Genomic DNA, 24302 nt, shown 5'->3' with positions numbered 1-24302 from the left:
TGTACATCCTGCCTGTCCCTTACAATTTTCCTTTTTGAGAAAACATCAATCCACCCACCCCAGAGTATCCCATTTACCCCCCGTCTCTCCCCAATCTACACGTTGGGGTGGCTGTCCTCGGTGTGGTGTGTGGTCGCTGCTTCGTGTCGCAGAGCGACAGCGCGACACCCTTCACTGTCAGCTTCCTCACCTGACGCGTCTAGACCCTCTTCCACCCTACAAACCTGGGCGATTGTGTCATTTACCCCTAAAAAATAAGCTCGTGATGATTGTAACACTGCTGTTCTTATCGGTCGCGTATCGATGATGACCTTGGTGCTCGTGTCATTTTTCTGACAGCTCTCGTTACCTTACAGATGGGTTGGTAAAACACTCGACATGAATGCCTCCTGGCTCGCCGACCCCTCGAACCTTCCGAACCATGACAATGGTGCTTTTCACCAGGCGACCATTGATCCTTCTGCGGCATTCCTCCATACCTCTCCCACTCCCGACCCTACCCAGTTCCAGCGCATGTTCAATGGCGTGCCGCGAAATGCCTCCCCTGGCTTCCACAACCCGAACCAGGTGATTCCGTCGAAAAGGCCGCGACCGGAGGATGCCATGTCGATGTCGCCTCGACAGGCTCCTGGGGCTGTCGCGGCATCCCGGTCTCAGACTCCTCACCAGGTGCCATTTCCAGGGTACCAAGGAGCTGCGAATGGCGCACCCCAATATCCTCCGCATCCCACTCCGTACCAACACCTCCAGCAAGGAGCTTCTCCGAACGTCACCCAATCTCCGATCATGCAGGAATTCGACCAACATGGTGTACAACGAATGGGCACAGCTTCGCCCAGCCCGTTCTCCCCAGCCGGCCCTCAAGTAGGCTCCCACATGTCTCCGTCACAGTCGGATCATCCGAGTAGGGTGAACACGCCGCAAAACAGCTCGTTTATGCCCAATCAACCGTACCCTCAGGCCATGGCGCCCCAGTTCCCGCCCGCGCCTGCAATGACTACTGCCGCTGTGCAGGCGCCGATGCAGGCACATTACGGTGGTATGCCTCAGGGGTATCAGCAGGCCATAGCTGCCCAGCAGCAACAGCAGCGAATGCATGCCATGCAGATGCAAAACCAGGGTCGTCCAATGGCGATGAATCCCGCTATGGCCGGGCGACCCGTGGCAGCTGGGATGAACGCGATGGCCAATCCTCAACAAATGGCCGCCATCAGGCAGATGCAACAGACTATGGCTAAGCCGCCTAATCCCGAAGGGTTTATGAGGTCACTGCAGAAGTTCATGATGTCGCGCAACCTGCCTCTCGATCCTAGTCCCGTTGTTTGCGGTCGCCCGATCAACCTGGTCCAGCTTTATGCTACGGTCATGAAGCTCGGAGGATCAAAGAAGATAACGGCTGCGAATATGTGGCATGTCATCGCACAGCAACTTCAGTTCCCGCCGATGCAGCTGCCGATGGCCATGCAGGAGCTTAGGGAGCATTATCAGCGGAACCTAGCTGCGTATGAGCAGGCCTTCCTCAGCACCCAGCAGAAGCAATTTGCGGACCAGATGCAGCAAAACGCGGTGCCACGCCAACCCAGTGATCCGTCTGCCATGCAGTTCCAGTCTCCCGCCATCAAACCGGGCCAGGGGTATGACAATGCACAGCAGATGGGACACCCATCGCCAAGTCCCGCGTCTGTATCGAGTAGCGTACAACATAATGCTTCAAATGGTTTCGCGACACCTACACCTGTTAAAACTCAAGGCAAACCGCAGAATCAGCACCGTCTCAGTATTTCCCGCCAGTCACAACCTCCAGCAACGCCAAATGATCCTACTGGCCAATTACCGAGTCAATCGCCTGCGCAGCCGGGTAAAGGCCCAGTTCCAGTCCCGGTGAAGCCCTCAGAACAGCTGGATCAGTCAGATCAGCCATTGAAGCATAAAATCGAGGATCCTTACAAACCCATGGTCTTGCCAGAAAGCAGCTTCCATGGACCCATAGCCATCGATGAAATGTATCAGATCGGAGAGGATATTTCTCGACTGAAGCCTAATGTCCCCAGTTTTGCTGAGCTGGGTGTAATTGATATCCACGCTCTCACAATGAGCATCAAATCCGGGATCCATGCTGAAATGCGCATGGCTTTGGATACGCTTACATCCATATCTTCAGAGCCGGCGATCCAAATATCGTTAGATAACTGCGACGATCTGGTGGAGAGCTTAATAGAATGCGCCGAGGACCAGGCAGAGTTTCTTGCGGAACATGCTGCGGAAGTGTCTGATATGATGCTTCTATCTTCATATGAAGAAGTGACTCGTGGATGTCAATCGGAGTGGACGTCTTTGGCGGATGTACCAGAATTCGGCAGCCTCGACTACGAACTAGACCGTGCCGTCGACCGACTCATCTGCATCACAACCATACTACGCAATTTCTCGTTTATCGAGTCGAACTTTGGAATGCTGTCTACTCCTCCGGTTGTTCAATTCATGTCGACTATCATTCGTTACCTCGGCACTCGCAATATGCTACTAAGAACACATCAAAACACACTGGATTTCATGAAGGACACAGTCACTTACCTCAGCAACGTGGCTCACACCATTCAGTTACCGAGTAAGGAAGAAGCACTTTGTCTTCTGCATTTCCTTCTTGCTTTTGCACCATTCCCAGGTCCTATGAGCTCGGAGGGCATTATGTTCAATTCATACAACCCCTCTATTCATAAATACACACCGGCAGCGGTTGATAGCTTGGCCAAGCTTTTGGCACGGGACGAGCCCAACCGGACATTCTTCAGAGCAATCTTTTCTGGCGATGGTGCTTCGATCCAGCAAGAGTTGCTGACCCGTGCCTTTGGTCTTGCCATTTGCCCGGTCCCTGATCAACCGCGGAAACCCTTGGCTATAGCGGATGCTCGGAAAGTTTTCCTCATGCAAGGCCTATTGGCAGCGGACATCCTTTCAGGCTTTGCTGATGGACCTATTGCCAAGTCATGGCTGGAGTCGACCGACGGGTTTGCCATTCATCTGCTGCGACTCTCATGCCTCCTGAGCACAGAACGAGTTCCTCCACCGAGCACCAACTCCCGCCAATCCCATGCCGCAAGGGGTCAAGCCGAAGCGGAGGCTGCTGCTTACAGCTCCATAATCAATCGGGGTTTGGCAATTCTGCGTCGACTGGCTGAGAAGTCAAAGCTTGCTGATTCCAACGCCACGTTACGGTTCCCGTCGGGGATCATCCCAAGGAAAGAAAGCTTGCTTGGCGCACTGCTGATGCCTAACATAGATCCTGGTGTTGTACGGCAATTGATAACTTATGCACGACTAGCGGAATGAATGCGATAACTTCTGGAACGGTTAGGGTTTTTCTTTTCTGAGATCATTTCTAGCGCGCTGGTTAACCCGAAGGTTTCATGTTTGGGCCACGCTTAGAACATGCCTTGTTGATGTTTGCTTCTGTCATGTCTTCTACTTCCAACCTTGAGTAAACAACTATCTACATCTCCGTTTTCTCCCTTGTTTTCTTTTTTTCTCTTTCCTTCTCTCTTACTCGATCTCGTGTGTTAGGCGCCGGTGGGAAGAACTATCTTTTTTTTATCGAGAGAGGCGTGACAATGTGTATCTCTGTGCTTTACCGCTGTACAATGTTCAATACCCTCGGGCGACAAAAAAAAATCATGCATGATGTCTAAATGGGTAACTCTACTGTATTAACTGAACTGGACCGATTCCGGTTGATAACACGCTCTTGGTCTGAGCGTTGCCTTTCCAAATTAGGAACAGTTCGTAGGCTACTAGGCTGGCTAGTTGGCGGTAAGTTCTGGCATGTTGCTGCGTAGTACCCTTGTATCGGCATCTCTTGTAATCGTATGACGTGTAGTATGATTGTAGTATGACATGTAGTATGATCAAGAGATCAGCTGCTAGTGAGGATACCGCTAGTTCTCTTGAGGAACTAGAAGATGGAAGGAGTAAAATAGCGGAAGACGTTATATCCACTGATACTACTACTACTACTACTACTACTACTACTACTACTACTACTACTACTACTACTACTACTACTACTAGCTAGCTAGCTAGTAGATAAAAGGGAAGAGGAGATGAGACCACTTTCGGATGAATAGATAGTAATCATGTACCGAACCCGCAGCAGTTCGCCGTAGACTTGAGAGATGAATAAAAGCGAAAATAGAAAAAGGTAGAGATCACGCCAGTATACATACATACATACAGCAGCCAGAAAAACAGAAGCCCCGCAGAAATAAGGGAGTTATGACAGGAACACCAGCACTAGTAGGAGAGAGAAAAGTAATACAAAGTGAGGAATAAAGTAAGTAGAGGGAGATTTGGAAAAAAGGAAAATGGGGTCATGGGGGGACATTATAACCAAAGTGTATCGATGATCCCTGACCATTGCAGATATGCACTGCTTATTTTCTTTTCATCCCGTCGTTCTGGTTCGGCCCTTTTTTAGTCTTCTTCTTGTCACCAAGTCTGCAGTGTGTGGTTTCGTCCTGTCCCTGAACCCCCATCGCTCCCTGTGCTAGGCGTGACAATAGACATGTGTGTGTATGTGGCAGTGTCGTTGGGTTCAATGAGTTGGTGCCGACGTAGGTTTGATAGTAGAAGAGGAGCGAAAGGGATCCAGGGATGACTCCGGTTTAATCTTTTGTCGTTTTGCTTAGAAGTTGCGTTCCTGGAGGAACTTCAGGATCTCAGGTTTGCGCCAGCCCTAAGTGAAGCAGCCAGATTAGCTCGGTCGTGAGATCCTCCGTATAGGACATACCTTGACAATGATGTGACCGTTAAGACGGTTAATAGTAACATCCGGGCTCTTGGGAGCGCGGGGGTCACCCGACTCCAGTCCCAGGTACTGCGCCAGATCGTTCCTCAGGGCATCCAGATCGCCTTCAGTCTTCTGGAGCTTGGTTTGTTGCTTGGTACCGCCGGCCTTAGTGACAAGATATACGGGGAGTTGGTTGGAGGCTGTGCGACGGATGAAATAAGGGAGGTTTGTGAGTTGCAGGTTGGGCGGCGGTTGCGATACCGGGGTTTCCTTGAGTGTCTGAGATTGCCGCTTGAGTTGAACGAGGAAAGTCCGACATTGCTGGGCGGCAACCTGGGGCTGAGAGATAATTTGGGAGGAGTGACGAGAAGTGATTTCTAAGAGCAAGTCAGGAAAAGCTCAACGGATCCTTTTTGATATCCTTCGGGCATTTGCTGCCCAGGAACAGCCACGCTTACTATCCCGATGGGATAGGCCGTGGGTGGAACGGACGGAAAGGGTCGCGACATACGAGAGGGGGTCAATCTAGCGGAAGAACATAGCGAGGAGAAGGAGCTACGCGTCCCTGACGAGACTCTGGATTGTGAAGCTTTGTGCAGATAAAAGGGAACAGCGGTTGACTGCTTGCGAGAAGCCGAGCAGACCGGCAGAGACTGCATGAAGGATGCCATCGGGGTTGGTAAGGGGGAGGTCAAGGGAGAGGCAACGGAAACAGCCTGAACGATTCCTAGGAGCCGGGGAATCGAGGAACAACCCAGAAGGGAGTTTAAAAGAGGGAGAGGGGAGGAGACGGACAAGACGAGGGCCGGAGAGCGCGAGAGAACGAACATACGACATGCAGAAATGAAGCGATGATTTCTTGCTTCGGCGCGGAGACCTTCCGCTAGGCCCAGAAGGGAATAGCGCGCCCAGCAGCCCTTCGCCCACATTTTCGCCAGCGCAAAAGCCGCCGCACACTGACTTTGAAGTCTGCCGCTGCTCATTGTGAGAGGCTCTCCGTTCGTGAATCGCTTCCTCTCTTCTGTTTTTGTCCTTTTTCTCCCTCCCCTCTTTTTCCCCCCTCCCCCCCTCCTCCTCCACCACCCCCCCAATTATTCCGCTCCCCGCTGCTACTGCTGCTATATCTCCCACCATGGCAGCCAACGTTCCTCCTTCCGCTGAGACCCTTCTCAGCGGTGCTGCCGCCCACCCGCCCAAGACCGCTGAAGAGATCGCCAACCAGTATGACCTGCTGCCCAAGTTGATCCCCTACCTCGACCGCCATCTGGTCTTCCCTCTCCTTGAGTTCAGCTCCGGCTCCCAGGAAGATGACAAGGAGATGATCCGCGCCAAGTACGAGCTGTTGAAGCACACCAACATGACCGACTATGTTGCCAACCTGTGGAAGGAAATTAACGACTCCGACACCATCCCCGACGAGTTCGTCAAGAAGAGAGAGGAGGTCCTCGCCAAGTTGCAACACTACCAGGAGCAGAGCGCCAAGATCACCGAGCTGCTGCAGGATGAGGATGTCGTCGGCAACCTGCGCAGCGACAAGGTCGCCAACTTGAAGTTCCTTGAGGAGGAGCACGGTGTCACCGCCGATATGGTCAACAGCCTTTTCGACTATGGTCGCTTCCAGTACAGCTGCGGTAGCTACGGCAATGCCGCTGAGCTGCTGTACCAGTTCCGTGTCCTCTCCACCGACAACGACAAGGTTGCCTCCGCCACATGGGGTAAGCTCGCCTCGGAGATTCTGACCACCAGCTGGGATGGTGCTATGGAGGAGGTCCAGAAGGTCAAGGACTCCATCGAGACCCGTCTCTTCAACAACCCTCTGGGTCAGCTCCAGAACCGCTCCTGGTTGATCCACTGGTCTCTCTTCCCCTTCTTCAACTACGACCCTGCTCGCGATGTCCTGACCGACCTTTTCTTCTCCCCCGCCTACATCAACACCATTCAGACCAGCTGCCCCTGGATCCTGCGCTACCTCGCCGCCGCCGTCATCACCAACCGCAACCGTGCCCACAAGAACAGCAACGTCTACCAGAAGCAGCTGAAGGACCTGATCCGCGTTGTTCGCCAGGAGGGCTACGAATACAACGACCCCATCACCGACTTCGTCAAGGCGTTGTACGTTGACTTCGACTTCGAGGAGGCCCAGAAGAAGTTGGGTGAGGCTGAGGATGTGTTGCGGAGCGACTTCTTCCTCGTCTCGGCTACCGATGCCTTCGTTGAGGCTGCCCGTCACCTGATCTCCGAGAGCTACTGCAAGATCCACCAGCGGATCGACATCAAGTATGTTACCCAACGCGAAGGGCATACATTCAGAGCGTAACCGTGCTAACCGATATCTCCAGGGACCTGTCTACCCGTCTGGGTCTGAACCAGGATGAGGGTGAGAAGTGGATCGTCAACCTGATCCGCGACACTCGTGTCGACGCCAAGATCGACTACAAGGAGGGCACTGTGATCATGAACCACCCCCCGCAGTCGGTGTACCAGCAGGTCATTGAGAAGACCAAGGGTGCTTTCTTCCGCACGCAAGTTCTGAGGTTCGTCCAATACCCTGTCAAATCGACCCATCTCTATTGCTTGTCACTAACGCCAGGATAATCATATAGTGCTGCCGTTGCGAAATAAATGACACCCCCCACTTCTTGAAATTATACCGAAACAAGAAACTTTCGTCCTTTTACCGTTCTCTTCATGGTTCTGTTCATGTTAGTAGTATCTTCCGCCGCAGTGCGGACTTCCTGAAATGATGGGACCAAGCAGAGTGGCATCAGGCTGGCGTTCAGGTGGTCCACTATTCCTTTTTCTCTTTTTTTATCTCTCTATCTTATTTTCCCTTTTCTATTTACGTTTCGTGTCCCACTTTCCACCCACTATATCGTTTATTTCCCCCCTGTGTATCTCTTTATGATGTTTGACACCCTTCGGGATTTTGGTGTGTGTGATGACTCCCTTAAAAAGAAGAACGAAGTACCGTCAAAAATTCTATCCAACTATATCTGGACTTTTATTTTTGGGTCGACCAGAGGATGAAAAAAGGAAGGAAGAGAAGAGAAGAAGCAGGACCGGGGGTGTTTCCTTAAAGTGAGAGCAGTCCTTTGCACACTTCTGTCTTATTGGGATGTGTTTTCTCGTCCGAATAAGACGCCGTCGCTTGGTTACGTGTGATCGAGCTATGCTGTTACGAATGATCTATAGAGATGATGGAATTCAATTATCATTAACTCACTCAAAGAGACCGGCTGCATTATGGTGTATCGTAATTATTATAGAGCCGCGGTCCTCAAACCCTATCCCCCTCAGAATCCCAAACAATTACCAATCCTATATAGTAGTAACAAAAGGTATCTGTAAACTGAAATAAATAACCAAACCACAATATCCCCGCTATCCAAAGAACCCAAGAGCAAAACAAGCATCAAATCGATATCGAATATGACAACCCATCCCTCCCCTTCCCCCCTTTTCTTTCCCATCTCATATTCCAACCCCATTCAAACCCACTTCATCGACTCCGTCTCGGTTCATAATCCATCATCTGCGACGATGATGATGATGACAGCGGCGGTGGTGCCCTGCTTCTCCTCCCCGAACTCCTGACAGGCACAATCTCATTGATATAGGGTTCGTGTCTGCCGAAAGTGGCGGCTGCGGCGGCGGGGCTGGCTGAGTCACCTGCCATTCGGAGGGATTCTTGACGTTCGTATTCTCGGGACATGGTTGCTAGGTCGTCGATTTGTTCCTATTGATTCATATTTAGTTTAGTGTGGGGGAGGGCGAGAAGGGTATGAGGAGTAGGTGAGTAGGGACGGACGCACTCTTGTAAGTGGTACACCGACTATTAGGTAGCCGTCGCGTCCCTGGAGAGTTGTTCGGTTCATGTGTTAGAGAGAGAGAGACTTTGGTTCTAGGTGTTTTGTGTATGTGGCTGTGGTATATTGTCTCTACCTGGTATGAATATGGCCTGACGCTGGCTGATGGCCCTAGAAAGTATTGTATGTGGCCTAAGACTATATGACGGGACAGTCCGTATCCTGGGAGCCAGTATTGTTGGACTTGAGACATCTCCGTGAGGTTGTAGTGAGTTCAGTTAAGTATAGGGGAGTAAGTAGTGTGAGAAGTAGTAGTGATTGTGAGTGATGCAGTGCTGTGTTTGTGTTGTATACTAGATCTTGAACTGAATAGAGTGGACTACTTTCGATCATGACGACCATTCGATTGGAACTGGAACTCTCTTCTAGGGACCCCATATATATAGCTAGCTTCGGGTTTCTGGTCATGCAAGGAAAAAGGAAGAAGAAGATAACAAACGGACATAAGATTCATTCGTCACGCCTCGGTGGGTTCGATGTGGATGTGTCTCTCAAAGGTGTCGGAATGCCCTAGGGCAATGTGACTGTACATAGTGGGCTCCATCACTTAGGATGCTGATCAGCACGCCCGCCATCGGCCCAGCGAATTTTCTTCCAGTCAAGACTGCGCCTTTGCGAATGTGGCTTTTTACATAGACTCTTTTGCGAGCAAAATGGAACGGCTGCAAGGCCTGCTGCTCACGTCCGATTCCGGGGAAAACTCGCCTCACTCTTTCATCCAACCCCTTTGCGTCGGTAAAAGTGAGGCTTGGGCACCCCCCCAAGGGAAGACTGACAATTTCCGCAAATCGAAGGATATTGCGCCCACCTTCTCGCGTGCCTCTGTATTTGCACAGCTTGGCTATTCCTGCGGTGAACATGCACCACTGAAGTGGTCGGAGATGTAGGTATGTAGTAGAGTCTGTATGTGTGATGCCGTGGCTCCATGGACCGAGCGTTTCGGATGCAGCTAGTATGCTTGCTCGAAGTTTATTGGCGACTCCCCTAGATCTTGCAGCCCCAAAATGGTTTCGTACATTTCGGAATTTCTTGCGTCTCGAGTCCAGACGTCCTCATAGCCGGTGACACCTGCATGAGCCTGGAGCCATTTATACAGACCGGGTTGTTCGCAGATCTATGAGGCCATGCCATACTGTATCCCACTTAGCCGACCGGACTGTTTGTGCCCGCGGCTCTCAGCGGCAGCTTGAGTCATAGTGTTCGGCCCGATTACTTCTTGTTTTTATTTCCGGGGTCCTTAATTTGACCTGTAATCGCTCTGCAAAGTTTATCGGGGCTGTAGTCGGTGCTATCTGTATATCGGTGGATACAGCATAGTTGTCACCTAATGTCGCAGATTCCGAGGTCTAGACTAGAGATGCATCATCTGAAGGGGAACATCTAAGCGTCGTGGCATGATTGACCATGTAGCCTGTACCCACGAAATATCGTAGTACAGAGATTTATGCCTCGGAGTTCGTCTCAGACCGTTGATGCTGTCCTTGCTGGGCCGAGCTAAGCTTGACGATCGTTGAAGACAGAATGGGCAGTGACATGATCCTACAGGGAACTAGACCTGGAGGCCCATTGTTCCTTTCCTGTATAGCCAGTCTTCGCGGCGATATCTGTGGCCTTTAGCCTTAGCTAGGGGTCACCTGCATCAGGGCTTGGGCGACTCTGATTTGGTAGTCAGCCACGCTTGCATGAGCCGGTCTAGCTAGGCCATGTTCTTCTTAACAGGGCTTCGGCTTCCTCTTTTTCAGTCACCCATCAAGCTTTGCAAGCGCCGGAAAGTGACTGCCACTGTTGTGACTTGTGACAGCCCGGATATTGCAGACACAGTACACCTGGTATGGCTCACAAAATCGTATGAGGCTATATCCAGCCTAGCCATTGATTGTTGTGGGCATGGATATAGAGAAAGCGATGCGACATGGCAAACCGATTGGTCTTCAACTGAATAGTCAGCTGGAGGTGAGGCTTCACCTCACTCACCAAGCCTTAGATATTCGAAGCGCAGATGCCTACCTCTGCCATCGTTTGCCTGTGGACAGGGAAGGCTCTGTATTCTCCAATGGCGTCGCAATATCCACGAACTGGGCAGCTCCTTCCCTGCCTCAGATCGTTGCTTTTATTTGCCCTCTTATAGTGACTGCAGGTTTTATTCGGCAAGGGGCTGAAGGTGAGGCTGAAGAAAAGAGTTAGCACTTCCTAGATCAAGGAAAGATGATGATTACATCAGGAAATAAGCTCTCTAACTTACTCCCAGGTTTCTTAGAAGCGGATTGTGACCGAAGCAGAAGCTGCGATCTTGCGGCTACAGCGGGGCAGGAGAAAGAAATAAGGCGGCTGAGGATTGAGAAATCAAGATAGCAAGTGGACAGGAAGAAGGTGATTGCTTGACAGTGTCCCTGTCCTGAGGCGTAAGACCCACAAGTGATCTAGTCCTGGTCACAATCTCATCCCTGAAGATCTGCAGAGGTAGCTAGTGGGAACCTCGACAAGGCGACAGTGAGGCGTTCGGAGATTTAGAAAAGGAAAGTCAGGTGTGATGGAAATAAAGGCACAGAAGGGGAGCATTGAGCTCATCAAACTCATTCAACACGGTTCAGGATGGCTAGATTCACAATTTTCCAATGAATGCATCTTCACGCTTGCATCTTCACGCTTCGTATATTATAGTCTATACTCTTTTCATGACTCGTCCAAATAAACAACGTTCGCAGCAAATCTTAGATTGAAAACTCTCCGCTAATCCGCCTCAGTTGCCCTCCGGGGGTACATACGGGTTCACAAGCATGTCGCTGAATCTGTGGACTGGTTAGCAATCCTGATACTTCTCACAACCGGATATCTAGGGGGCGACGTACTTCTCAAGCTTCTCCTTGCCTCTGACTTCCTCAACCAGCAATGGCATCCTGACCACGTTGAAGTCTTCATACAACTCTTCAATCTGCTCCAAATACTTCTTCTGCATCTTCCTTCGTGCATTACATTGTTCGCACTCGCTGCTTTGCTTGGGGAACAGGAGCTGGTTGACCACAATGGCATGGGTATCGATGTTGTAGCTCGTGAGCTCCTGAATCATACGCTCGGTTTCGTAGAGGGACAAGAATTCCGCGATACAAACACAGACGAAGGTAGTCAGATCAGCGTCCTTGAACTGCGAGTTGACTTCGCTGATAGTCTCTCTCAGCGACTCCATCTTCTGCAACAATTCATCGATGTTTTGACCGCCGGGCAGACCGCCACGAGAACCAAGGATCGAGTTCAACATGGGACCAAACTGAGAGGACAGCTGCGACAGCTTGGCGAGAGCCTTCTCTAGGACAGTAGGGAACTGGAGGAAGCGGAGGGTGTGACCGGTCGGCGCAGTGTCAAACACAATAACTTCGTAGGACAGCGACTTGACCTGCTTCAGGACTTCGGCAAAAGACATAGCTTCATCAACACCGGGGATCTGCTCCTATTAGCCTTTTTTCCAACGAGAGCAATGTTATTCTGCTGGTCAGCACTGGTGTGTGACGTACACTGAACGCAAGATCCTGCATCATTCCACCAACACCCATACCAGACAGAGGGTCGTCGCCCTGGCCTTCACCACTAGCCAGGAGATCTTGAATACTGCCGTTAGGGTCGATCTCCATAGCGCTCAGATTCGAGTATCCATCGACCAGCCGGGCCTCCTTTCCGAACTTCTGACCGAAGGCATCGCTAAGGTTGTGCGCGGGGTCGGTGGAGATGAGGAGGACAGATTTGCGAACTTTGGCAAGCTGAATTGCAAGAGAGCAGGAAGTCGTAGTCTTGCCGACACCTCCTTTACCGCCGACAAAGATCCAGCGCAAGGTCTTCTGGTTCACCACCGACTGGAGCGTGGGCTCCATGAGGTCGTCGCTGTGCACAACGGCGGAGGACATGTTGCAAACTCGTTGAGATTATTATCGGAATTGATTCGATGTCTGAGGAGGGTGCGATTGAGTGAGCTTCCTCGTTAAAGAGGCAGTGTCGCGATATTGAAGCTTGGACTTACCACGTATCGGTTCCCCGCAGAGGCCCAAAACTTTCAGTAGTGGCGGTTAGACAAGTTCGAGAACGTTCTCGGTAAGATAGAGTCACCCGAGCACTGGCGTGAAACAGGCCTACTCAGGTCCAGATGAGCGCGGTAGGAAGGTGCTGAAGATTCAGGTACAATCACTCTAGTGAATCATGTGCAGCGCCAAAGAAAAGCGTTTCCATTCGAGCCGGTGCAACACGCACGTGCGGATGCCATCATTTCTCTGCCTGAGGCGACCCCACCCGTCAATAAAGTGACATAATGCCTCATTTCTCTGAGATAATCTTGATTACTTATCTGTGTAAATCTAATCGAGTCGGCGGCTCTTTGTCGCTTTCCACGGACTCAATTATGAAGCTATTCGTTTTGCGACCAGCAACCCATTCCTACCAACCGAGTTCAGATAAACAGCTAATGGTCATTTCCAGCTAGCTTCTGTCTGCGTTTAGAGGCATTGAAAAGCAGTACAAGATTCTATGACACTACACCATTGCAGCAACCTGACATTTACAAGAAAGAATAAGCGGACATCTCCACTTAAAAGATTCTGGCTTGTTCCCGCATGATAAAAGCCGGGTCTTGCGTTACAGAAGTCTAGGTTAGTCAGATCGACGGACACCATGAACCCCAATCGTTACTACTACTTGGTATCGTAGCATCCCAAGCCGGGGTTGCACACACATACACACACACACACACATCCTCATATCAAGATTGATCAGCTAGTGGGTTTGGAACTCTAAGTTCAATCCAGGGGCACTAAACAGATTGGAGCTGTTGTAGTGCTACGGGCTTTTGGGACCACCCCCGAGTTACCCCACCGATGGTATACTCCGGCATCCCAGGGTAGCTCTGTCGGTGCTCTCCGATGCATGAGAAGCGGAGATAGAAAAAGCCCCTCGCGCGCTGAACACTCTCGAGACAATTTCTACTTTTCTCTCAGTATCTGAAATAATTACCTATAACCTACCCTATTCTCTCTTGATGGACCCTAGCTCGGAAATCAAGCCGTCAAGTGGTCAACTGGATAAAGTCACAGACCGTCTTAGCCTCTACCGCAACCAACTCCTCCAATCCCCGATCCACTCTACAGCACAACCCTTCAACAACTACAACGCAGCATCGACCCTCCCCCAAAATACCACCGCAATGTCTCGCGACCCCATTACCTGTCACGTCCTGAACACCCTGACGGGTACTCCCGCGGCGAACCTCCCAGTGACACTCACCCTCCTATCTGCACCCTCCAGCAGCAGCCAGAGTCCCATCACTTTCCAGGCGACGACCGACGCAGACGGACGAGTCAAAAACTGGGAACCCACCACAACTTCATCGTCCGCTTCGTCGGTCCCCGCTATCCTTTCTGCACTCCCAACTGCCGATAGCAAGACAAATTGGTCCGTTCGCTTTGACGTTGGTCCATGGTACGAGGCACAAGGAGTTGAGAGTTTCTGGCCCGAGGTCGAGGTGAAGTTTACGGTCAAGGGACGGGGCCGGGAGGGAGAAGAAGGATGGCGGCATTATCACGTTCCCGTGCTGTTGGGACCCTGGAACTATTCGACTTATCGCGGCTCATGACGAAGAGATACCTAGAATAGAAGGCATGGGGCGATTGTGTACGGATAGGACAGAATAGGATAGGATGGGATCTTAATCTTATCGCTGCCGACTACCTACTATTAAATTACTTAAGTTATTTTATCGTGGAGAGCGCCCCATGCATCCCCATACTTATGACGTATCTGGAGAAAAAGCTGAAACCATTCCATGCACGGCTCAATAGTTTTGTGACATGCCATTGATAATGGGGTCGCAAGCTTAATAGGGGATGTTAATTGCTACCCCCCTACAAACTCACTAAAGGTTAATCAACACCGAAGATGAGAAATATGGCGCAATTTCACAACCTTCTTCCTATTTCACGTCTGTGCGAGCGATGGCAGGCAATGGGATTAAATTAAATTGACCTAAATTGCCAAGAAACACGCACAGTTATCATATCCTTCGAAATAACCATAACCATAGCTATAACTACCTACACCAACAGTCCGCGATCTAGACTTTTCAACCAACTTCTCGGAAAGGCTTGCATGGGCAACCGCTGAATTCGGTGGCTGCATAGGCAAAAAAGGCTAAATTATGGTGAAAACAGTACTTGTGTGTTAGGTGTATCGACTAGCGTGAAGAGCGACAGACAAACCCCGGACAAGCCAACACATTTTGTTGTGCTGAGGGGTGGGAAAGAAGGAAGAGGGGGAAAGGATCAATTTGTTGTCACTTCGGCTAGCGCAATTAATCTATGATATGTCCCATAAAACTTGGGACTATACCTTTTTGATCATGCAGCTGAGATGGAAGTGCACCGCAGCTGTAGATACTTTCACTAGTATTGAAGCCGTTGGGCCTAAATACTCCCTTATCAAAAAGTACCGAACGACAGGGGAAATTTTTTTTCATGCACTTTGAAGGTGGTGAAGTACCGGGTACATCACATACAGTAAGTGAGTGATTCTTTGAAGGTACATGTGCATACTTATGTGCAGGAGACTTTGGCAATGATGCAACGCATAAAAAGAAATTATACTATCACCGGAGGTACAGTGAATACTGGACTCCTTTCAATGTCGATAATGATGGAATGTTTCGACAGGACTGGTTTCGATAGGACTGGTAACGAACATATTGACCTGTAGCACTATCATGTACTGTCTGGGGAACGCAGTACCACTGCCAAGGCCTAAACGAGACGCGAACTGACAGTTTGTAGGGGCCTTCTCAAGCCTAATAATGTGGAGGGGGGGCGCCGTATACTCTACTCCGAACCTTCTTGTCCAGTCCACCATTCAACCGTGTAGCCTGTACCACACACGGGGAGCAATGGAATAGATTGTCCAGAATCCAAGTGGCAATCCACTAGATTCCTTCATCCTTGTTTTGGGCCCCAAAGAGATCGCGCGAGACACTCTCACGTGATGGATACCCACGGGACGAAGGCCCTAGAAGTATTGCGTCATCAGCAGGGACCCAATCAGCAAGCGGACGTGTCACTCGATGTCCCGAGCGAGACTGATTGGAACAACACTTCCCCCCCTGAAATGAGAAAGAACGAACCCAGAATCCGGGCAACGGCGATAAGAGAGCCGAGGATTGGAAGGATTTCCTTGTTGGACCCGAAATCTATGTATCTCCAGATTTGGGCGTTGCTCCATGGGCCATTCAGGGAGGATATCGATGGCATGGAAGTGGCATCGACCATTCGAACAGACGAAGATCCCTCACCGCCCTGCGGCCGGACAAACATGGCGTCGTCTCCATGATTCGTTCACCCGCTCGAGATTGAGACTCTGCAGGGCGGGGGCTCGGAAACGGGCCCGTGAGTGGCTGGACCAAGTGGATGCGCTGGTACATTAGTGGTCCTTTGGAAAGGTGCGCGAGTGGCCACTGCCGGCTGGTCCGACTGTCCGACAAGCCCAGGAAAATTCCTGTCGTCGTCACCGTGATCTCATTCATGGTTTTCCTTTACCCCTTCCTAACTCTTTCGCCCTTAACCAACTTTCCCTCTTCTGCCCCCGATACATTTCGTTGACCAGTTTGTGGTTACAAGTGCTTCGAATCCAAAGCTTTAAACTTTTGGGCAACCTCTTCGTGTACTTTCCACACATCCCTGGATAGCGACCAACATTCTTATACCTTTGCAATTTTCTTTCCTCGGGACCCGGAAGTGTGTCATACTATCTACTACCACTTTCTTATTAGGTTGAATTTGCCTATCGTTTCCGCCGTCATCCAACAATCGCGTCCACCCGGGTTATTCTTTGCTTGGATTGGCTGACAAGTACTGCCGGGAATCCACTCCGTCTCCAAGTTTCGTTTTTGCAAGTAAGGGCCAGCCAGCATTTCGCCTGCATAATCATACAGTGCCTGGTCATTTACTCTAGGGTAAGTTGTTCTTTTTGATTTGCTGTTTTTAGTTTTCGGTGCTTTTTTTTTTCTTACCTCGCCTACCCTTTATTCATTTCATTTATTTTTTTGGGCGAGATTCTGTTGCGGAGTTTCAATATTCCTGCTTTGAAATCAAAAATCATAGGGTGGATGAAGCAAAAAGAAAAAAATACGGAAGAGAAAAGAAAAATACAATTCTAAACAGGAAAGAGCAGCAAGAACAAGATTGGTTCCGAATACAGAACCAGAACCGAAGATAAGAATTAAGAAAAAAAAGAAGAGCGAAAAGAACCTCAAAAGAGAAAAATAGAAGGGGAAAAAAAAACAAAATCAAAAGAATAGAAAAGGAAAAGAAAAGAAAAATTCTTTTTTCGAAAAAAAAAAAAAAAATTCCATGTTAGTGGTTTCGAGGTTGCACTCTGGCTGGTTGGTAACCCGCGGGCTTTTTGTACTCTCAGGGTTGCATGGTTTCGGCGTGACAGACAGTCGAGACCAAATAGGCATAGCGTGGCTCGACGGCCACTCGACCGCCTCCCCTCTTTCTTTTCCCCCCTAAATAATCTCCCTGTCGAAGCCCGGACTACGTCACAACTTTTTCCTTTCCCTTCCCCTTCCTCTCTAACACGATCTACTTCTGTCTGAACTGCCGTGTACTCGCTCAGTGACCTCTGGGTACAGGCGTTTGCGCTGCAGTATCTCCAGCTCTCCGAAGCATCAACAACTTATCGCGTTTTACTAACTTCAATCAACCAGCTTTGTCTCTTTTTAACTTCCCATTCCCGTACCCCTCCAGTTGTTTTTTTCTTGTTCAGCGTCCGTCCCCGTCCTTATTCTTCTTCGTGTCCTCGCCACCTCCGTCCGCTCGCTTGGCTATTTTTTTCCCTTACATCCCCGGGGTCACCTGTCGACCTCCCTCGATCTAATATATCGACACCAACCAAAATATCTCCCCCCCTCCTCCTTTCTTCGCTATTATGTCTGCGGCTGTTACTTCGACCGTTTCGACCAGTCTAACTAATCATACCGATACTCGTAATTCTTCCCCAATGGGTGCGAAAAAGGCGGGTCTAGACGAAGGTGAGTGAGTGTTGTGCATCTTTAAAAAAAAAACTGTTTCGATCCTTCGTTTTGCGCGCGCGCGGAACTCTGGTACCTCCCATATTTCAAACTCCCGAATATCTGCTGTATCTTGCACTTCCTTACTTCATCATCGACCCTTGACCTGTTCTGGCCTGGTTGTACGCCACTGTTCCCCCAAATGTTCTGTTGACTACCCGCCGCCGTCGGGATGACCTCACAATTGGCGTCATCGATGGGGGTCACTGTTATCAGATCCCCTTCCTCTCAAACTTCGGCCTGGACCGCCTTATTTGGCCAACCTCTTTCTACCTACCCCTGTTTCAGATAACCTCACTGTCGCGTACTCCATCATCATCATTATTATCATTATTACTATTGTTGTTGTTGGTCGTCATACTAACGCGCACATCTGCTCCGGATACAGACTCCCGGGCGACCTCTTCGGATCTCAAAGATACCAAGCCTGATGTAGATCCTCAGACCTCGTTGGCGCCGCCTCCGCGACCAGCCATAACAAGCGCGACTGATACCCCCGATTACTTCAATTCCGTCCACAACCCTTTCTCTCTGGAACCCAATCCCTTCGAGCAATCTTTCGGCAGTGGTGGTTCCTCGGGCGAAACACCCGGAAAGTCGATCCTTCCTCCTGTTGCAGCACTTACTTCACCTGCCCTGCCGGGCACAAGTTCTGCCGGCGGCGGCTACGGCTGGTCCAACTCTCTGCGCTCCGGGCCGCTGAGTCCTGCTATGCTCGCCGGTCCGACTGGCACTAGCGATTACTTTGACAGTATTGGCAGGGGTTTCCCTACGCCTAACGAGTCTTCTCTCCGCACTGGATTGACACCGGGCGGAGGGGGGTCTATGTTTCCCGCTCCTAGTCCAAACTCTCAGGCACTTCTGCAGCAGTTGCAGAGTGGTGGTGCGACACCGTCGACTATCGAGTTCCACCGTACTGCTCTCAACGCTGCCAAGAAGAACAGCTTAGGTGGTCCAACCTCTAACCCCACTTCCGAACCTGATCCAGCGACGCAAAACTCCAATATGGATATTAAGCCGAACCAACCTGCAGGTTCCGACCCATTCGGTCATCATGACGCTGCCGATGCGGCCAACGGGCTTTTCATGCTGGCCAAGGGCGGACAGGCGAATCCCAATCAATTCGCTGTGTCGAACCAAGCTTCGATTCAGCCACAGAGTATTCAGGCCAATGACCAGCAACTTGAATCTGGCGCTGATAGACGTAACTCGCAAAACATGAACGGTGTATCAGGCAGAGAGACCAGCGGCGACGCTTCCGACATGCAGGGTGAGCAGACGAAGCCTGCTGCCAAGGGCAAAGCCAAGAAGAACACTGGTTCCAAAGCCAGCACCGCAGGAAACAACAGGCGCAAGGCTGAAGATGCACCTAAAGGGTCAAACAAGAAGGCCAAGACGAGTAACGGGTCTGGTAGTGTTGAGCCTCCTTCCGATGTCGGGGATTCTGAAGATGATGAAGATGATATGAAGAGGAAAAACTCGACAGACACGAAGAAAATGACTGACGAAGAGAAGAGGAAGAATTTCCTTGAGAGGAACAGGTAAGATGCGTTGCTTCATTTTGGCGCAGCTATGTGCTAACGTGGATTGCAGAGTTGCTGCGCTCAAGTGTCGTCAGCGAAAGAAGCAGTGGCTTGCCAACCTTCAAGCGAAGGTGGAACTGTTTACCTCCGAGAACGATGCGCTTACTGCCACTGTCACTCAGCTCCGTGAAGAAATCGTCAATCTCAAGACTTTGTTGCTTGCGCATAAAGACTGCCCAGTCTCCCAGGCCCAAGGGTTGGGTCCTCTCATGATGAATGGCATGTCGGCCGGATTTGATGCGCATCCATACAACATCCCTAACGGTATGATGCAACCTGGAGCACCTATCCCTGCTCAGGGGCTACGACGGTAATGAGTCCCTATGCGAGACCATGATAATATATGAGGGGTCGTGTTCATTCGGTTGAAGAACGGCCGATATTCTTTGAATTCTTTTTCTTGCTTCAGGAGTGCAGGCGCCAACGTGAGAGTGTGTGGCGCCTTGTCTGCCTGCTACCTCTTGCTCTTATTATTTGGCTACGCGCCACCGGCATGGATAGGTGTTAATGATGTATACGATTTCTAAAAACGGACGGCTGAATTTGAAGTGGAATGGGCATCACTTGATCACCAGAAGGTGCAAACTTGGCGCAAAAGCTTGGCTGCTTTCATTTTTTCATCACTTGTTCTCTCTTTCTTTTCACTTCGACCCTCAAGAGCCCTCGTCCTGTCTGGCATTTGGTACTTTCAGGCTAGGGTGGTGTATTGTGTACTCATTATCTTTTGCTTTCTCTTTTTCACTTTTGCTATCCCCTTTGCTATGAGGGCTTCTCTTCGTCTGTCTGATACTTGCGGGCCACTGGGTGTTTGCCTTCGCTATTTTTTGTTGCTGCGAAACACGGTACTGGGTGGCGTACTGGAGGCTTCTTGCTATCGTTATCTTTTCATGCTAGATGCCATTAAGCGTCTAGGGAATTTGCTGAGCTTGAATTCCAATTGATACTTCGATCAAAAACTGCGACACCTGTAAGAATGTGCGTAATCAAGACAGTAGTCTGTAAAAGTACTTGATAGATCGACGGCCTGCAATTGGTGATCAGTAACGGCGTGCTTGGCAGGACGCGGTGGATTTAGGTTCAAACCGTACAAACGGGTCAAACAAGACAACAACATCCTTTCCATACGCGGGTCACCCAGTCTTCGGCGATGGGCTCCGACGCAATTGATACCTAAACACATCAAACTATATGCCATAGTCACTACTTCCAGGTCTTCCTCTGACTGGTGCGGGACGCCATGCCCTAGACTCCGGAACTCCAGCGAATTGGCAGGCCATCCACTTGTGTTCGACCATTAACTTCTCGCCGCGTCTAACCTCGAAAGGCGGTATTCTGCGCCAGCCGACCTATAACCCATTGTCTCATGGTGGGCTGCGAGCTGTGAACTACCCAAGAACAATTTGAACCCCAAGAGATCAAAAGAAAGGGTACAATCCAAATACCGGAAAGCTCTATAATCGAGCTAAAACCAGACCCCCAAAGAAGCATGTCCACCCGCCAACCCGCGCGCCCGCGGCGCATCGACGACGCCCTCTCGCAGCTCGTCGACTCCCTTACCCCTCCGCTCTCATTTTCCGACATTGACGATGGTTACGCCGACGACGCAGAAGAAGCCCTCGCCGCAGCAGAAGAACGACGACACCAGGACATCCTCGAGCGGTCATGGCGCATCCTCGACACCTACACGAGCGCCGCCAACAACGATCCGGCCTCGCCGCCGGGCCCCGGAATAAACAGACGGGGAAGCTTAGCAGGCGGGGAGAACATCAACAACGCGTCGGACCTGATCAAACGGAAATTGCTACGTGAGAATGCGAGCCCCGATAAGGCGGTGCGGTTCTCGAATCTTTACTCGCGTCTGTTGACGCAGCCGGTGCTGTCGCAGAAGTGGGCTATTTTGTACTTGCTTTATCGGCTCTCTGGGGCGGATGATCATGATGGGTTTATTATGGATGATGAGGTGATGTTGGAGGCGAGGAGTCCGCCGGTTGAGCCGGCGAATTTGCAGAATGTGCTGTGGAAGGGGCAGAGGACGAAACAACAGGGTTGGGGGGCTGGTGATCAGTCGGATGAGGAGGGGCCGGCGATTAGTTCGTCGGCGTCTCAGTTGCCTGGGAGGATCGAGAGGAAGGCTTCGGTGCGACGGCAGGAGTTGTTTGCGGATAAGGAACGAGAAGCGGAGCTTGATGGGGGTTTGCAGACCACGGAGAGGCCTCGAGAGACTCGGGTTACTCGTAGTCGGGCGAATACTGGGGTGAGAGAACCGTTTAGTGATGATCAGAAGACGATAATGCCGGATCCTGGTCTGGAGAAGGAGCAGAAGCCTACGGGACCTTTGGAAGATGGGCTTCTTCGTGATTTACCGTTCAATTTGCAGGGGTTGTCGTCCTCCAATCTGCAGTTCTCCTCATCCTCTATCTTGAAATTGCCGCCGTCACTGCCCTTGCCGGTCGTTTCGCTTTTGAACTCTCTTGCAGAGCCCTGTCTGTTATATCGTGGGTTGTCGTCCTTTGTTGAGAGCTCGGGCGGTGGTCTTTTGAGCCAGAGCTTGCGGGCAGCTCTCTCGAATGAGCTCCGTTCGTATCTGGGCCTAGTTGCCACATTGGAAGGAGAGATCCGACGGGCGTTGACAGCACCTGCAGATCCCAATGATCCTAGAAGTGCCTCTAAGAGTGGTGTGACGTTGAAGCGATGTGTTGTCTGGACGCGAGATGCAACCATGGCGCTGCGTTTGATGAGTCTTATAGTTGAGGAAGCTCAGAGTATGTGCTCCAATTGTGAAAGGACTGTATGCAAGCTAACGTTGATATTGCAGACAAGAAAGGTGGTCAGCTGATTTCTCTGATTCATGGCTTCTCGACTTCTCATGGCGACCCGTTTGTATGCGCTCTGGCAGAAAAGCTTCTCAGTCACGTCACCCGGCCCTTCTACGATATGCTCCGGCTTTGGATCTACGACGGCGAGCTATCCGACCCCTACAAAGAATTCTTCGTTGTCGAGCCCGAGTTCAGGCCCAGTACGGACCCCCGTCGCATTGCGACCAGTGTGTGGGAGGACAAGTATAAACTTGACGATGAGATGGTGCCCTCCATCATCACACAAGATTTTGCTAAGAAGGTGTTCCTTATTGGAAAATCGTTGAATTTCATTCGATACGGCTGTGGAGACTCGGGGTGGGTTGAAGCCTACTCGAAGGAAGCCTCCAAAGAGCTGCGGTATGGCGATACGGCTACCTTAGAGTCTTCAATTGACGAAGCTTATAAGACTACGATGGCACGGCTGATCTACCTTATGGACGATAAGTTCAAGCTCTTCGACCACCTTCGCGCACTGAAGAAATACCTATTGCTCGGACAGGGTGATTTCATTGCCTTGCTGATGGAGTCATTAGCATCCAACCTCGACCGGCCAGCTAATTCACAGTACCGGCATACACTGACTGCCCAGTTGGAGCATGCTATTCGAGCCTCAAACGCGCAATACGACTCCCCAGATGTCCTCCGTCGACTTGATGCCCGCATGCTAGAACTCAGCCACGGAGAGATTGGCTGGGACTGCTTCACCTTGGAATACAAAATCGACGCCCCAGTAGATGTAGTAATCACACCCTGGGGCTCCACTCAATACCTGAAAGTCTTCAACTTCCTCTGGCGTGTGAAACGAGTCGAATTCGCCCTAGGCAGCACCTGGCGACGATGCATGACCGGCGCGCGCGGCGTCCTAGGAAGCGTCAACGACAAAGTCGGCTCAGACTGGAAACGAGCAAGATGCGTAATCGCCGAGATGATTCACTTCGTGTGCCAACTCCAATACTACATCCTATTCGAAGTGATAGAAGCAAGCTGGGACCAACTGCAAGCCTCCATCTCCAAGCCTGGCTGCACCCTAGACGACCTAATCGAAGCACACACCAAATACCTCAACTCCATCACCCACAAAGGCCTTCTCGGCTCCTCCACCTCCTTCAAAAACAACACCTCCTCCTCTTCCTCAACAAATACCAAACAACAAGAAGAAGGCTTCCTCACCCAACTCCACCAAATCCTCAAAATCATGCTCGCCTACAAAGACGCCGTTGACGGCCTCTACTCCTTCTCCGTCGCAGAATTCACCCGCAGACAAGAGCTCAGCGCCAAAATAGAAACTCGCACCGCCCAAGGCCGCTGGGGCATTACTGACCGCGATCTCCGTCGCCCCCTTCGAGGCCACAAGGACTCCGTCTCCTCCTCCATGTCCCCGTCCGTCGCTGCTTACACGCCAAACCTCGCCGGTGGTGGTGGCGACGACTTTGGCATCGGCACCCCTTCTTCCCTCAATCCCCACGACCTTTCGGCAGACGACCACATGCTCGCTTCCCTGCGCGTCCGCCTCCGCGACCTCTCTGCGGAGTTCCGCTCCCGTCTCAACGTCCTCCTAGGCGATCTTGCCTACCAGCCTGATGTGGACATGCGGTTCCTGGGCGTCGTCATGAACTTTAATGATGTGTATGAACCAGTTCGGAGACGCAGGACCGCGGGCTCCAGTTCGCGCGATAAGGAGAGGGCGAGACGCAAGGCGGCCGCTGTTGCGGCTGCTAATGCGACTGCTGCTGCGGAGGGTAATTCATCGTCGTCAAAAGAGGCGAGGAGAGAGAAAGAGAGAGAGAAAGCGGAAAATAGCGGGACTGGGAGCGCTACTGGGTAATAAGTTGTAGATGTTTGTTGTGAGACTTGGGCTGTATATCTATTCCCCTCCCTCAATTGAGGAGGCTTTTTGGTCTGCGTGTGTTTGACTGTCTAATTTGTACGAGTTCATGGAGTCAAGGTTGGATGTATGGATGGCATGGTACGGGCTAGGTGGGAACTGAAGCGAAGTGATAAATGCATAAAATTCGTAAAATGAGAATTTATAACGATTTCATGTATAGTCAATCGGTTTTATCAGAGCAAATAGATTGTATGTAATTACATGTCCCTCCCGAGTAGTTATATTCCTAAGTA

The 24302-nt window shown here is 50.8% G+C and overlaps 8 protein-coding genes across 8 annotated transcripts; 5 read left to right on the top strand and 3 right to left on the bottom strand.

Annotated features, from left to right (window-relative positions):
- Positions 1-378: 378 nt before the first annotated feature.
- Positions 379-3330, top strand: AtWU_04320 (putative ARID/BRIGHT domain protein (SWI1); the record flags this gene model as incomplete). The annotated part of the gene is made up of 1 exon (XM_035499431.1): positions 379-3330. The coding sequence occupies one exon, from the start codon at positions 379-381 to the stop codon at positions 3328-3330; it is 2952 nt and encodes a 983-aa protein (XP_035355324.1).
- Positions 3331-4678: 1348 nt separating this feature from the next.
- Positions 4679-5766, bottom strand: AtWU_04319 (mitochondrial 54S ribosomal protein mL49; the record flags this gene model as incomplete). Its single annotated transcript, XM_035499430.1, has 3 exons — positions 4679-4729; positions 4784-5160; positions 5295-5766. The coding sequence occupies 3 exons, from the start codon at positions 5764-5766 to the stop codon at positions 4679-4681; spliced, it is 900 nt and encodes a 299-aa protein (XP_035355323.1).
- A 149-nt stretch (positions 5767-5915) lies between these two features.
- AtWU_04318 (eukaryotic translation initiation factor 3 subunit E) lies at positions 5916-7405 on the top strand (the record flags this gene model as incomplete). The annotated part of the gene is made up of 3 exons (XM_035499429.1): positions 5916-7060; positions 7123-7317; positions 7387-7405. 3 exons carry the CDS (start codon positions 5916-5918, stop codon positions 7403-7405), a joined length of 1359 nt encoding a protein of 452 aa, XP_035355322.1.
- Positions 7406-8282: 877 nt separating this feature from the next.
- AtWU_04317 (uncharacterized protein) lies at positions 8283-8842 on the bottom strand (the record flags this gene model as incomplete). The annotated part of the gene is made up of 3 exons (XM_035499428.1): positions 8283-8519; positions 8596-8637; positions 8726-8842. The coding sequence occupies 3 exons, from the start codon at positions 8840-8842 to the stop codon at positions 8283-8285; spliced, it is 396 nt and encodes a 131-aa protein (XP_035355321.1).
- A 2547-nt stretch (positions 8843-11389) lies between these two features.
- Positions 11390-12545, bottom strand: AtWU_04316 (ArsA family ATPase; the record flags this gene model as incomplete). Its single annotated transcript, XM_035499427.1, has 3 exons — positions 11390-11438; positions 11499-12088; positions 12159-12545. The coding sequence occupies 3 exons, from the start codon at positions 12543-12545 to the stop codon at positions 11390-11392; spliced, it is 1026 nt and encodes a 341-aa protein (XP_035355320.1).
- A 1121-nt stretch (positions 12546-13666) lies between these two features.
- AtWU_04315 (hydroxyisourate hydrolase) lies at positions 13667-14260 on the top strand (the record flags this gene model as incomplete). The annotated part of the gene is made up of 1 exon (XM_035499426.1): positions 13667-14260. The coding sequence occupies one exon, from the start codon at positions 13667-13669 to the stop codon at positions 14258-14260; it is 594 nt and encodes a 197-aa protein (XP_035355319.1).
- Positions 14261-17670: 3410 nt separating this feature from the next.
- atfA (bZIP transcription factor atfA) lies at positions 17671-19637 on the top strand (the record flags this gene model as incomplete). The annotated part of the gene is made up of 3 exons (XM_035499425.1): positions 17671-17701; positions 18129-19281; positions 19334-19637. The coding sequence occupies 3 exons, from the start codon at positions 17671-17673 to the stop codon at positions 19635-19637; spliced, it is 1488 nt and encodes a 495-aa protein (XP_035355318.1).
- A 1172-nt stretch (positions 19638-20809) lies between these two features.
- Positions 20810-24006, top strand: AtWU_04313 (tubulin gamma complex associated family protein; the record flags this gene model as incomplete). Its single annotated transcript, XM_035499424.1, has 2 exons — positions 20810-22085; positions 22139-24006. The coding sequence occupies 2 exons, from the start codon at positions 20810-20812 to the stop codon at positions 24004-24006; spliced, it is 3144 nt and encodes a 1047-aa protein (XP_035355317.1).
- Between the last annotated feature and the right edge of the window lie 296 nt (positions 24007-24302).

Source organism: Aspergillus tubingensis (genome assembly GCF_013340325.1).
Source record: "Aspergillus tubingensis WU-2223L DNA, scaffold_6, whole genome shotgun sequence".
Lineage (NCBI taxonomy): Eukaryota > Fungi > Ascomycota > Eurotiomycetes > Eurotiales > Aspergillaceae > Aspergillus > Aspergillus tubingensis.
The sequence above is the reverse complement of the archived record's forward strand: the minus strand, read 5'-3'. Positions and strand labels throughout refer to the sequence as shown.